Raw genomic sequence first — 14,719 nt, forward strand, 5'->3', positions numbered from 1 at the left:
AATTCCTACAGGGTTTTACCCAGCCAGACGAATAAAATCCCGACCTACATCAAGTTCAATGATCTTCCCTTCTTCTAATGACCGAGGACGTTCATTCTTGAGTGGGGGATAGTTAACACAACAAACGTTGCAATAACAAAATTATTGCATCACAGCAATATCAAGTGACAATGCGAACATTTAACCTGATTGTTTCCCATGGGCAAACGACACCACACGCGCTACCAAAATATGATGACGCTGCTACAACAAACCCGGCAAATATTCCCAGCACATGCAAGTGCAACGTGATCTGACAAACATACAAATATAGAATTAGCCGTAAAGTAGAATTAAGAATAATTGTAAAGTTAGTTCTAATTTGAAAGTGAACAAATAAAGTCGGACTTCGTGTCCACAAAAAATATATATTTTTTTAAGGATTTAATGTAGCAAAATCCTAACTTATTGGAAACTAAGGGAGAAATAGTCAAAAATCTTTCTATCTGAACGATCGGTTGTATGGGAGATATATGTTATAGTTTTCCGATCCTACCGGATCCGACAAATGTCTAATATAATACAAAAATACATCGTTGTGCCAAATTTCATTGAGATATCTCAAAATTTGAGGGACTAGTTTGCGTTCAAACAGACAGACGGACGGACAGACGGACATGGCTATATCAACTCAGTTCGTCGCCCTGATCAATTCGATATACTTAATAGTGAGTGTATCTTCTATATTTCTCAACGTTACAAACATCGGACCAAAGTTAATATACCATTTCATGTTCATGAAAGGTATAATAAAAAATTTTTGGATATTTGTGTTGTAATTCTTGCATTTAAAAAGCTAAGAACTGAAAACGTCGAATTGGCGAAGAATATACATAATACACAGAAATAAACTACACTCAGAAAAAACACAAAGCCAAAACCTTGGTTGGTTAAAAAACGGTTAAACTTTGGGTGATTGTAGCTGGATATGTAAAGGGAAGAAACGGGCTACTCGCCAAGCTAATAAAAGCATAAATTATTCTACATTCGCTGCCGTGCATTAATATCCCTAATATCGCATGATAAAAAACAGATGATCTCAATTTTGTGGACGGGACTTTATCAGTGCAGCTTCAGATATGAAAAGCATGTACAGCTAATCCAAATTTCGTTCAAAAATATTTATAGGTCCGCAGATTGAGAAGAATATTCTATAGTTTTTAGAGATAAAGCAGAGGTTGAAGTGTCATAGTTTCTTCTTTCACGAGGCTAGAATGGGAGTCAAAACTAGGTTACATGCAATCTCATCAAAGCAGCAACTTAATACGTCATGTCATTGAAAAAAGGTTCTTCCCAGGTCAGTGGGGCAGCTTGACCAGACTGCATAAAATTTAGTTGTTATAACGTATTGTGAATTTTCAATATCCTTAATACCTCGTGGATGGGCTGAGCACTGGGAGGGACTCCAATTTAAATTAGAAAATGGCATTGAGGGGATGTTCGTACAATTAGAAAAGTTGTTGCAAATCAGGCATTACAATTGCCAGGTCAATCACATTGACTACAGTTTAAGAATCCTGCTGCCCTGGGGTTTGCTGTCGGAGCTTCCTAAACATCACCAAAAAAAAAAAAAAACAAGAAAACACACACCCTCAGTCAACCCTCTTTAAGTGAAACTGCAACAAGTAAAGAGACTTCGCTGTAGTTTTCTGGCGAACAAATGATTTCAATTTATTTCTGTTCATACAAACGAATACTGCATTAATCTAGATAATGAAAATAAATAAAATCAAATCGAATCGCTAAAGAAAGGTGCTAGAAAATTATGTCGGTTTTGCCTTTGAGTGGGTTTGAGTTTAATGTTCTTTTTCTATACGTTCATTCTACCTATTTCTCATGTATTTGTTGTATGAGACTCGTCAGCTTGTGAATGAATTTCAGTTGTTCTAAGGGATGGCGAGTTGTGGCTGAATGGTGACAAATCCAGATTCTGTATCGCTCAATTTTAATTTGCATTTGCATTGTGTACTTAGAAGCACTTGCGGTGCACAATACCAGGACCAGATTCATCGTATTCCTGTTTGGAGATCCACATCTGCTGGAATGTGGACAATGAAGCCAATATCGAACCACCAATCCATACAGAGTATTTACGCTCTGGTGGAGCAATGATCTTAATTTTGATGGTGGATGGAGCTAAGGCAGTGATTTCCTTTTGCATGCGATCAGCAATACCTGGAAAGATATATGAAGAAGAAAAGTCTCAAAACACCCTTAAGTATTTAAAAATCAAAAGACTTGACAAAAGTCACACTCACCTGGGTACATGGTGGTACCGCCGGACAGCACATTGTTGGCATACAAGTCCTTGCGTATATCAACGTCGCACTTCATGATTGATTGGTAGACAGTCTCGTGAATGCCACACGATTCCATGCCCAAGAATGAAGGCTGAAAGAGTGCTTCAGGTGTGCGGAAACGTTCGTTACCAATGGTGATAACCTGACCATCAGGCAATTCATATGACTTTTCGAGTGATGTAGAGGCTGCAGCTGTGGCCATTTCCTGCTCGAAGTCCAACGCGACATAGCACAATTTCTCCTTGATATCACGCACAATTTCACGCTCAGCAGTGGTGGTGAATGAGTAACCGCGCTCGGTTAAAATTTTCATGAGGTAGTCGGTCAAATCACGGCCAGCCAAATCTAAACGTAGAATGGCATGTGGCAGGGCATAACCTTCATAAATAGGCACTGTGTGCGAGACACCATCACCAGAGTCCAGCACAATACCAGTGGTACGACCGGAGGCGTAAAGTGATAGCACAGCCTGAATGGCAACATACATGGCGGGTGAGTTAAAAGTTTCGAACATGATTTGTGTCATCTTTTCGCGGTTAGCTTTAGGATTCAATGGTGCTTCGGTGAGAAGAACTGGATGTTCCTCAGGCGCTACACGCAATTCATTGTAGAATGTATGATGCCACACTTTCTCCATATCATCCCAGTTAGTAATGATGCCATGCTCAATGGGATATTTCAATGATAGAATACCACGTTTGCTTTGCGCCTCATCACCAACGTATGCATCCTTTTGACCCATACCCACCATAACACCCTGATGACGTGGGCGCCCAACTATCGAGGGGAACACTGCACGCGGCGCATCATCGCCAGCAAAACCAGCCTTGCACATACCGGAGCCATTGTCCACAACTAGAGCTGATGCTTCATCGTCACACATTTTGGCTGTTTATTAATTTTTCACTATAAAAAAATTTCGAAATTTATTGAATGAAATTTGATATCCAAAGTAGATTCGAAAACTTTGCGTAAGATGTGCGATAAACTTACACTGAAACTACGACGGGAACTACTTTTAAATACTAAATTCAAATGAAATTGTGGACGGGAGGACCTTAGGCAAACGTGCGAACTCCGACGTGACAGCAATAAAAATGATTCGATGGTCTTGGACGCAAAGCCTTTTAAATCGATCGTCTCGCTCTCTCAAAATTGAAAATCTCATTTCTATGCCTCATCACACACTAACAAAAAATAAAAAAAAATTGCTAACAACAAAAACTATATCACAGATTTTTGAATGTTACTATAGCAACAACAAGAACAAAGGAAACAAATGTGCAAATATGTTGTTGTATTGTTGCAAAGCATTTTGATGAACGAAAAAGTGAGATAAATTTCTTTTTGGATGAATTGTGATTGCCTTGCCAAAATGAGATACCTCATGCTGTTGCCAAGAAGTAATGAAATTTTTGCTATTGTTTTTGTTGTTGCTGCATTCATTTGTGGCACGCAGAGAAAAAGGGCATCAAATGTAGGCGCGCAGGATCAAGACAAATTTTAGTTGATTATCTTATTGTTTTAATATATTAATTTATAAATAAAACATTGAGTAACTGTGTAATGGTGTCGAAGTGAGACAAGATTCTTGGCTGTCAACCGATCACCATAGATGGTGTGGCATACATGGCCATCATTTATGCCACAGTGAAATGGAAGCGTTGCAAATAAAGAGGTGCGAGGCGGGTTGTTTGCGCCCTCACCTTGAGTAATGATCATTTGTTACTATGAACATGATTACAGTGTATTAAGATACAGCAATTTATGAAGAGACTAGCAACTAGAACAAACGCCGTCTGGGCCTGAAATTTGTGTTTCCATAATTGCTGTGATATAGCGAGGCATTCGCCATGCACTCATCTCAAATTCTACAGCTATGAATATAGAGGGCAGGACAAATCATCATAAGTTTAAACCTAACCAATCTAACCTGGATGCATCCGTCACCCACTTTTTCGAGATCTAATTTAGCGCTAAACAACTGAGTGAGGACTAGAGCCTACTGTAAAATTTTTGTCATGATTCGTTCAGTAGTTTGCACGCCTAAAATCATACACATACACACAATAATCCTCTGCTTAAGTTTAGATCCTTGTCTACGAAAAGAGGTTTTTTTTGATGCATTTCCTAAATGTACTTTCTTCATAGTTCTTTCCAAAAATAGTCGAAGCAAACCATCCAATCCAATCAAATCCAACGACAAATATTGTCATTTTTTTTTTTCATATTCGCTGGTGTATATCTATGATATCATTGCGAAACGGTTGTGCGAGAGATGTCGGATATTGAAATAGAAGAACAACCTCGCCAAGCCATCGTCATCCTTATTGCGCTGGTATTATTCATCGAAAAGAAATTATACTCATGGAGTAATTTCCTGAAAGAATGTAAGCATATGTGTAGTTGTACAAATGATTGGGTGCCCAAGTGAAGCTGATTCTGAGGTGCTGAGCCATTACATTCATACACTTGTGGGATTGGGCGTCCTGCGTTGGGTTGTCCATGCATAGATAAAAGGCTTTTAATTTAGTTTGGTTGGTAGAGAAAACATATAGCTGATAGATACATTAGCACCTTGTAGAAATTTTGTGTTATAATATCCTTTAACCAAAAATCTTTCGCATACGCAATCATTTCATAGCCCTCCATCATAAGTAGGTTAGAAGGGGAACCACCTAACTAGTATACAGAAAGTTTATCCAGCAATTTTAAAGTAAGCAGCTTGTAGATAAACTCAACGCTAGCTCATTGAGATTGAAGCTACAAAAACTATTGTTAAATGTAAGTAACTGCATTATTTAAAAATGTCACGAGAAGTCGCGTAGCGTATCATTGTAATATGCTAATACCCGCTGTTTGCGCGAGCTTAAATTTCAGTTAAAGTTGACCTTGGCACCTTGGTCGATAACATAAAATTGTACTGCTCAGCCGGGCCTGAGTCGATTAATAAATTTTTCTGTTAATCTACGCTAACTGTACGTTGTTGTTGTTTCTATTGTATCGATAAGGACACTCCCAGAAGGCCTTGGAGAATGTTATCAATGTTGATTATGCTTTGCCGGAATTGGCATTAATTCTCTCTCAAAAGTGCATTAATGTCAATTGACGTTAGTTCCATTGATGTAGTGTCACGGTGGTGACGGCGCGAATGGAATAGGAAAATCGGATGTACTTTTCTCATTTTTTGTTGTGCAACTAAACAAATCCCATAACATTTAAAATCCTTTCGGAAGCATTGGGACAAAAAATATATTTTAATAAATATTGCCTTCGAATTTTTTTGTTTTTTTTTTTTTTTTTGTTTTGGGGTATTCAAATGTGATCAGTTTGCTATGGGGAGAAGTAATTCAATTCATTTTCGTATTAGTGATTGATAAATTAATGGAATTGGATTTTTCCAGCTCTGCACTAATTTAAAAGAAAATTAAAAAAAAAAAAACGCTAGCGTTCCGTTGGAAAACGAAAAAATGGACGATATTTTATGTCTAATTTGCCATACTTGGCGGTCATTGCCGTTTTCATTTCATTTAAATTTATTTTTCTTTTTCGAAACTGACGGTTAACACATGTAACATGAAAAGCCGTTTTGATTGAAATACAAGATTTAACGCCAAGATAGATAGTAAGTGCTACCTGTCAAATATCGAACTAAAAAGCAAGGTCCCCACAAAAAAAAAATCGGTATAATAATAAAAATACGAATAAGAGACATATATATGTATTTATATAAGAAAGTGGGCATGGTTATCAACAGATTTCATGATCTTTTGTAGAGCAGTTCTACTGTGAAAATGGAAGACGTAAAGCTTTTTTAAAATGGTTTCTAGTGAACGGTTTAAGTAGGAATTGCCACGCCTAATTTTCAAAATTGTTGAACACATATCTTGCGTCGTTCTTACAATTTTGTTTCTCTAAGATTTAAGCATAAGGGTTTTATATGTTGCAGTGATTACCACGTTACGAGTACATGTTTCATTGAAAGAAAAAATTGGCCAATTCAACAGATATTTCTGTAAATTTTTATTTATCCCAAATAGCTTTTAAATCAACAGCTAAGCTATAAAGGTATTTTTTTAATTGAAAAAACTTATGTCTCTGTAGATATTTTGATGTTGCTTTTTGCAGGCCTTGAGCTCATACTGCATCTGTGGAAAATTGGCAGTTGTTTGTTGTTGAAATGACCAATGCAACCAGTTCTTTTAACAGAAAAGATAGTTAGGTTGATCGAAAATCTGTCATTTGTACAGATTATTGTTAACTTGAGACCCGAAATTTTAATCTTCTGTTCAAATAACTAAATAAATTTGTCTTCTTAACAAAAAATAATTAATATTATAAGAATGTTAATATCATTAAAATTATAATCTATAGTGACTAATAAAAAGTGCAGCCTTGCTGGTTTAGGATTGAACCAAAAATAAGTAAATAAAAATAAAGAACAAAAAATAAAACTCGGTCGAATTAAACATAATGCGATCAACTTTACTGAATATCTGTTAATTCAGCACAAACATAATCTGACTTGATGATTTTAATAGCTTAATTTTTTTGTTGTTCTAAAACTTGTTTGTCTATTTTTTTTTTTGTATAGAAAACCGGTGTGGGTATAAACTGATTTTCCAATAACTAATTTAATTTAGATGTGAGGGGATTATATTGGTGTTCTATGAGACGATGAAGGTAAAAAAAAATTCCATGCATTCAACTAGTTTAATTTTGAAAATATGTATGTTTCTTTTCATTTCACCAGTTCGCAGAAAAAAATTCATCCTCTGCTCTAAATTAATACGAGCATTTTATAAAAAATACTTAGCTTTTATGAGTGTTGTGCATTTACGGTACGCTGATATGATAATTAAGTACTAATTTTGGAATTATGTTATCACGCATGTAAAAACTCCTTAAATTACGATTTACGCAATTCTGTCAAGATGCAAATCTTGCAGCGAAATAAAAAGAGAAGTAAAGCATAGAAGAATGTATATTTATTTTTATATTACACTCGAAGATCATTAACATCATAAAATTAAATATGCAAAATCTACATATGCTAGAGGCTTACATTTGTACATTAGACTGAGTTATAGAAAAATAATAAGATCTTGCCCTCGGACTAGAAATTCCAGTCACCGTATACAAAACTTCAGATACCTAAGATACAAACATCGCGAACATCCACGCTCGGCTTCCCACCATCAAAAGCGTGCCAATGCCCAAAGTTTTCAATAATTGGATACTACGTGCTATTCAAGTATTAGCAATGGGTGTTTCGGTATGTTCGGTGATATATTTCGGTTGGAGAAAGTTAGGAGTGGGGGTCAAGGAGTCGGTAAGCGCAGTAAAAGGCTTTATAGCTTCAGAGCTTCCACAATCCAATTGTCAAACTCACTTAAGCGAAGGGAATCCTGTTACAAATATGAATGTATAATACACATATTTAACAGGTGAGGCTCTGCCGACCCTAAGTTCCTGATTGAACTAAATATATAGTCATATTAATCATTCCCGAGATGTTAGGGCTAGTACATCAATGTTGCTTGTTACCGGAACTCACCGGATCTATATCTGGCAAAGAGACATCAACATCGATAAGACTCCTCAAAACCATCGGGGAGTGTCTTTATCATTAATATAACAACAACACAGTAAGTGTTGAAGTTTTACAAATTAAGGCTAATACTCGCCAGTAAATCAAGAAATGTTTGCGATCTTTTTATACACCATGACACAGTCTAATGCGTAGTACGACATAATCTACTTAATATATGCCTGCTTAAAATAAAATAAATGATTAAAACTCAATATATGTAAATAAAATATGCACTTTTGCGTATATAAAATAAATACTGGGTATTGCGAAATTCCTCTAGAAACATTAAGGTCTCATCTTGGTCTAAGAATATTTTGAAAGTTCGCCATTCCCGCCCATCAACGCTACATCACACATTGGCAAACAAACAAACAATTCATGCATATATAAACAGCGCAAGGGCTTTGAAAGTGGACGCTATGGTCTAGGTTGAGAACGAACGCATAAGCAATTCTGACAAGTGGCTGATATTATTTATAATATGCGACATGCAGTCAATTCACCGCGCCTCTCCACGACTCTTACCGTATGCATTTGAAAAAAAAAATTTTTTTTTACTTGTAGTTTTGGCATGAATTAGCATTTTGGTGCGGTTGTATATGTGTTTGTGATATGAATTTCCTAGACGCATATCGACATTCCCTGTGCATCCTCAATAAGATTTAGCAATTTTTCTTTATGCAATGTGATGCTGCAACACTGGCGATAATTTTAAAATGATCCATAAGGCCAACTCAATAAATCCGTGATATTGTTGTGATCATCGAAAGCGTCGAGTTAGTGAATGCCGAAGACCGAAAGGCAAAGATAATTCATAGAAGCAACTAAAGGCTTTCCAGCTCCCTTAGCCTTAATCGACATCTTTATGAAATGGTTAAATAAATAATTTCGCAATTTAATTGGACCTAACGGACCTATCAAACCACTTTCGTTGAGTGAACATAAATCACTTCTTTAAAGTAAACACAATTTCTCAATTACTAAACGCAAAGATTGTTTATCTAAAGATGACAAACTGTTTCAAATCCACTTCATTGCTGTTGATTTATGAATTATGTTCATAAGCATTTAAATACTCGAACTTGCTGTTGTCACTTTAAAAATTATCAGATTTCTTAAAAAAAAAAATATTGATCCCTAATTGTGAATGAAAAATTAGTTGAATGGTTTGCGTGTTTTGCTACGTCGATTATATAAAAATTTATAGAATAAGAAAATAAAGGACAGGCGGTTAATAAAAGACTTTCTAGAACTCACGCTCACTATGCTTTTGAAGAGCTACGAAAACTAAACAATTTCTTAGCATTAGGCCTTTTTATCGCACAGGAAATAAGTGCGGATCAGGTCAAATGTATTTAAAAAAAAGGGCAAATGTATTTTGGAAAAGTGTTTTTTATTAATTTTTCTGATTTTTTCTGAAAGACATTTGCCCATTTCTCGAATTAAAAAATAAATATACCCCGCGATAACTTCCGAAGGTATTTTAGGCCGAGCTTCTGTTGTTGTTGTTGTATTGACGATAAAGGCACACCCCGAAGCCTTTAGGGAGGGTTATCGATGTTGATGGTCCTTTGCCGGATATAGATCCGATACGGTCTGGTAACAAAGCACCATTAAGGTACTAGCCCGGCCATCTTTGAAACGATTTATATGACCACATTAAATCTTTTAGGCCATCACGCCCTCTCCACCCCCTAGTTCTATCAGGAACTTGGGATCGCCAGAGCCTAGGCTGTTAATGAAACAGGATTCACCACGCATAGGTGCGGTTGACAACGGAGTTGGAGAAGCTATATATTGAACTAGAAACCCCTTGAGAGGTTTGCGCTACATAACCTTTGAATAAATTTGGTATTTTAGTCGCCTCTTACGACAGGCATACCTACCTCTGGTATATTCTAATCCCCCTAACCCGCTGGAGAGAGGCCGAGTTTCTCCTTCCAATTTGAGTCGTGCTTTGATTTTTCCCACAAATTGGCGGGACGGGACTTTCATGTCTTACGGTATCTTCGAACGGCATCTACTAGGCAGATGAGTTTTCACTGAGAATATTTTCATGGCGGAAATACAATCGGAGTGCTAGCCGAGGGGCTTAGGAATACTTTCTTGTAATTGAAAAGACTTGTTTCTAAAATTTTAATGTTGTTTTGTCTGGGGCGTGAACCCAAGATCTTCGGTGTCGTAGCGGGCGCACGTTACCACCAAACAGCGGCGGCAACTCTGATCAAGAAAGTTTATCAAGTAATCAAGAGAAACTCTATAAACGGAAGTATTATTTTTCGAAACAAGGGTAGTATAACTTTGGTTGGTAGTACTTTAAGGCATAAAGACTGACAGACGGTAGCGTAATGCCATCGACGTGAACGTCCAATATTCGTGTCACTTGTTCATTCCACGTCGTAAACAGAGTGGCCGCGGATTTTTTGGTGATAGCTCCAGGTCGCACGAGGTAAAGAAATCAGAAAGACTGTCAAGATAGCTGTTTATTCTAGAAAATAATTCGTCTGTTGGAGGGCCTGGCCTGTTGCAGTTACCATGTTAAAATCTCCTAAGTTTTGTGGTTGGTAACTTGGCGATCATTCAGGTAATTTAGGATCTATCTTTTGAGACAAGAGGGAGGGAGTGAGCCACCTGTGTCAGGGAGCGTGCCGTGAATTGACTGCATCAAAAGCTTTTAACAATCGCGGTTTTGAGAGGAGTATGGGCAGGTGGTCAGATGCTAAGTTAAGTATTGGCTACCATTAAAGGAAGTTTATAAGTCCTGCGCTAACGGTGGAAATGTCTGCCGAGCTGTGACACCATCCATAAAAATTTTGATTTAGCCAAGTCCGTTATACGATAACTTGAATAAAACTTGGGATACCTCTACGAAATTTTGTATACTGGCTTATCTAGGCGAAAAATAGAGCTGTATGGAAAACGGACCAAACCGAAATATGGGAAAAATGCCATAATTCATTAATAAAGATAAATAAAGGATGAATCTCGGTATGTAGGTTAACTTTATCAAGATAAATAATATTTCAGAAATATTTTGGAAAATTTGTGTAGTAAAGCCTACATTTCAAAAAGAAAATTCTAAAGTCTCCTAAGCCATAAATCCTAGGACGTTGAAGATATCATATGGAAATTCGGCAGGAAGGTTGTTCTTGCTGTCAAAAATGGTAGGCAACCACGCCAACTATAACAAGTAAGGAAGGCTAAGTTCGGGTGTAACCGAGCATTACATACTCAGCTGAGAGCATTGGAGACAAAATAAGGGCAAATAGCCAGGTAGGAAAATGAACATAGGGTAACCCTGGAATGTGTTTGTAAGAGATGGATATTAAATGAAAGGTGTTAATGAGTATTTTAAAAAGGAGTATCCCTAAGGTGTATTTGTGAAGGCGTTTTCGATATATCGACCAAAATATGGACCAGGGTGACCCCGAACACCATCTGTCGGGCACCGCTAATTTATTTAATATGTAACACGACGACCAGTATTCCTGCCATGATTCCAAGGGCTTTTGATTTCGCCCTGCAGAACTTTTTCATTTTCTTTTACTTAATATGGTAGGTGTCTCACCCATTTTACAAATATTTTTACATATTTTTATGTACATTTTGCGTCAAAAAACCAATCCAAACACCCTTTTTCATCCCTTTTTTCATATTTGGTATAGAATTATGGCAATTTTTTTTTTCATTTTTCGAAATTTTCGATATCGAAATAGTGGGCGTGGTCATAGTCGGGTGTTGCCCATTTTTAATACCAAAATAAAGCGATTTCAGATAAGTACGTGAACTGAGTTTACTTAAGATATATCGATTTTTGCTCAAGTTATCGTGTTAACGGCCGAGCTGAAGGACAGACGGTCGACTGTGTATAAAAACTGGGCGTGGCTTCAACCCATTTCGCCCATTTTCACTGAAGACCGTTATCGTCCTAGAAGCTATGCTCTTACCAAATTTCACAAGGATTGGTATATTTTTGTTCGACTTATGGCATTAAAAGTATTCTAGACTAATTAAATGAAAAAGAAATTAGCCACGCCCAATTAGAAATTTTCTTTTATTTTAGTATTTTGCTGCACCATATCATTACTGGAGATGAATGTTGATATAATTTATTTATATACTGTAAAGATATAAAATTTTTTGTTAAAATTTGACATTAAAATTTTTTAAAAGTGGGCGTGTTCTTCATTAGATTTTGCAGGTTTTTATTTAGCATACATATATTAATAGGAGTAACGTTTCTGCCTAATTTAAGCATGATATCCTCAAAAACCTGCCAAATTACAGCTTGCAAAACTTTTAAGTTACCTTCATTTAAAAGTGGGAAGCGCCACGCCCATTGTCCTAAATATTACTAATTTTCTATTCTGCGTCACAAGGTCAACCCACCTACCAAGTTTCATCGTTTTAACCGTCTTTGGTAATGAACTATTGCACTTTTTCGGGTTTTCGAAACTTTCGGTATCGAAAAAGTGGGCGTGGTTGTAGTCCAGTTTCGTCAATTTTAAACAGCAATCTGAGATGAGTGCTCAAGAACTTACATACCTAATTTCATATAGATACCTCAAAATTTACACAAGTTATCGTGTTTACGGACAGCTGGACGGACGGACAAGGCTAAATTAATTTCTTTTTTCGCGCAGATCATTTCATATATAGAAGTCTATATCAATCTCGATTAGTTTATGCCGTTATGGGGTACCGTTATGTGAACAAAGTTAATATACTCTGTGAGCTCTGCTCAGCTGAGTATAATAAAGTACACCTTGCTAAACTAACAAAATCGGTTGGTTACCGCGACCACTTTGAAAAAAATAAATAAATGAAAACTTTGTAAAATTTTTGAAAATGGGCGCGACCCCATCCAAATTTAACAGGAGAAAATTAGAAAGTTTTGCAAGCCGTTAGTATCATTTTCCAATTTTGCAGATTATAGTTCTTAGTATTATATTCAGATTTGGGGGAAATCATTTACGAACACACCCATTTATTTATATATATCTACTAGCAGACCCGGCAGACGTTGTTCTGCCCTAAATTTGATATATCTGCATATATTTTAATAAGCTCTTTCCGTCTAACTCTGCCCTCGCCCCTCTATACTTTTTCCTAATCTTTGACTTCACTCCACCCTCCGTATTTTTTGCTTCATCTATCTCCATCTCCTTCTCTCTTTTCTCTTCTCTCAAGTTTTTCTCATTCTTCTTCATATCTTATTGCCAGTCCCAGAGGATGGTATGTATTTTGTTCCAGTCCCACTCCGAGTCTCAGTCTCAGTCCCAGTCATAATCCCAGTCCGTCTCTGGTCTACTTCCCGGAAAAAGGGATCGTAAATACTAATATAGGCAAATTTATATTCCAAATTTCAGGCAAATCGAATAGGACGTATGTAAATAGGTATGTGAGTATTATTAATTCATGTCTTGATTTCGGCTTCGCATGCATATTTATCAGTTTTGCCAAGTTGATACGACTAAATTGAATATCTTACATACTTACTTAATTGGCGCTTAACCGTCTAACCGGTTATGGCCGTCCAACAAGGCGCGCCAGTCGCTCCTTCGCTCCGCCAACCGGCGCCAATTGGTCACACCAAGAGAGTTTAAATCGTTTTCCACCTGGTCCTTCCAACGGAGTGGGGGCCGCCCTCTACCCCTGCTCCCATAGGCGGGTTCCGATAAAAACACTTTCTTGGCCGGAGCATCATCTTTCATTCGCATAACATGGCCTAGCCAGCGCAGCCGCTGCGTTTTAATTAACTGGACTATGTTGATTTCTGCATATAGCTCGTACAGCTCATCATTAAATCTTCTTCGGTACTCGCCGTCGCCAACGCGTAGAAGTCCATAAATCTTTTGAAGAACTTTTCTCTCGAACACTCCCAAAGCCGCTTCATTTGCTGTTGTCATGGTCCATGCTTCTGCCCCATATAGCAGGACGGGTACGATGAGTGACTTATAGAGTATGATTTTCGTTCGCCGAGAGAGGACTTTACTTTTCAATTGCCTACCTAGTCCAAAGTAGCATTTATTGGCAAGATTGATTCTTCGCTGGATTTCAGTGCTGATGTTGTTGCTAGTGTTGATGCTGGTTCCCAAATAAACGAGGTCTTTTTTACTATTGCGAAATTATGGCTGCCAACAGTAGCGTGGTTGCCAAGGCGCATATGGGCTGACTCTTTCCTCTATGACAGCAGGTACTTCATTTTGTCCTCATTCACCATCAAACCCATCTTTACCGCTTTTTTTTCAGTCTGGAGTAAGCAGAACTAACAGCGCGGGTGTTTAGGCCGATGATATCAATGTCATCAGCATATGCCAGTAATTGCACGCTTTTATAGTATATTATTCCAGGGCGGTTAATTTCTGCAGCTAGTATGATTTTATCCAGCATCAAAAAAAAAGAAATCGCACGATAGGGGGTCACCCTGTCTGAAACCTCGTTTAGTTTCGAACGGCTCGGAGAGGTCCTTCCCAATTCTGACTGAGCTTGCACAGCCGTATAAGTTTTGAGGGGAAACAAAATTCAGACATAGCGGCATATAGGCAGCTACTTTTCGTGCTGTCGAAGGCGGCTTTAAAGTCGACGAAGAGGTGATGTGTGTCGATTCTCTTTTCACGGGTTTTTTCCAAAATTTGGCGCATTGTGAAAATCTGGTCGATGGTAGATTTACCAGGTCTGAAGCCGCACTGATAAGGTCCAATCAGCCGGTTAACGGTGGGCTTCAATCTTTCGCACAATACACTTGAAAGGACCTTATATGCTATATTAAGAAAGCTGATTCCAC

The 14,719-nt window shown here is 37.5% G+C and overlaps 1 protein-coding gene across 1 annotated transcript; it reads right to left on the bottom strand.

Annotated features, from left to right (window-relative positions):
* Positions 1 to 1,674: 1,674 nt before the first annotated feature.
* On the bottom strand, positions 1,675 to 3,489 carry LOC137251481 (actin-5, muscle-specific). Its single transcript, XM_067786144.1, has 3 exons — positions 3,333 to 3,489; positions 2,298 to 3,245; positions 1,675 to 2,214 (listed from the first exon to the last, which is right to left on the bottom strand). Exons 2-3 carry the CDS (start codon positions 3,220 to 3,222, stop codon positions 2,009 to 2,011), a joined length of 1,131 nt encoding a protein of 376 aa, XP_067642245.1. The 5' UTR covers positions 3,223 to 3,245; positions 3,333 to 3,489; the 3' UTR covers positions 1,675 to 2,008.
* Between the last annotated feature and the right edge of the window lie 11,230 nt (positions 3,490 to 14,719).

The sequence above is a fragment of the Eurosta solidaginis genome, chromosome 4, assembly GCF_040869045.1.
Source record: "Eurosta solidaginis isolate ZX-2024a chromosome 4, ASM4086904v1, whole genome shotgun sequence".
Taxonomy (NCBI): Eukaryota; Metazoa; Arthropoda; class Insecta; order Diptera; family Tephritidae; genus Eurosta; species Eurosta solidaginis.

Bases quoted from the DNA above. Each gene is read 5' to 3' on its own strand.
- LOC137251481 (XM_067786144.1), bottom strand. From the start codon at position 3,222: ATGTGTGACGATGAAGCATCAGCTCTAGTTGTGGACAATGGCTCCGGT. The intron at 2,215-2,297 runs GTGAGTGTGACT...ATATCTTTCCAG, and splicing joins CGGTACCACCATGTACCCAG to GTATTGCTGATCGCATGCAA.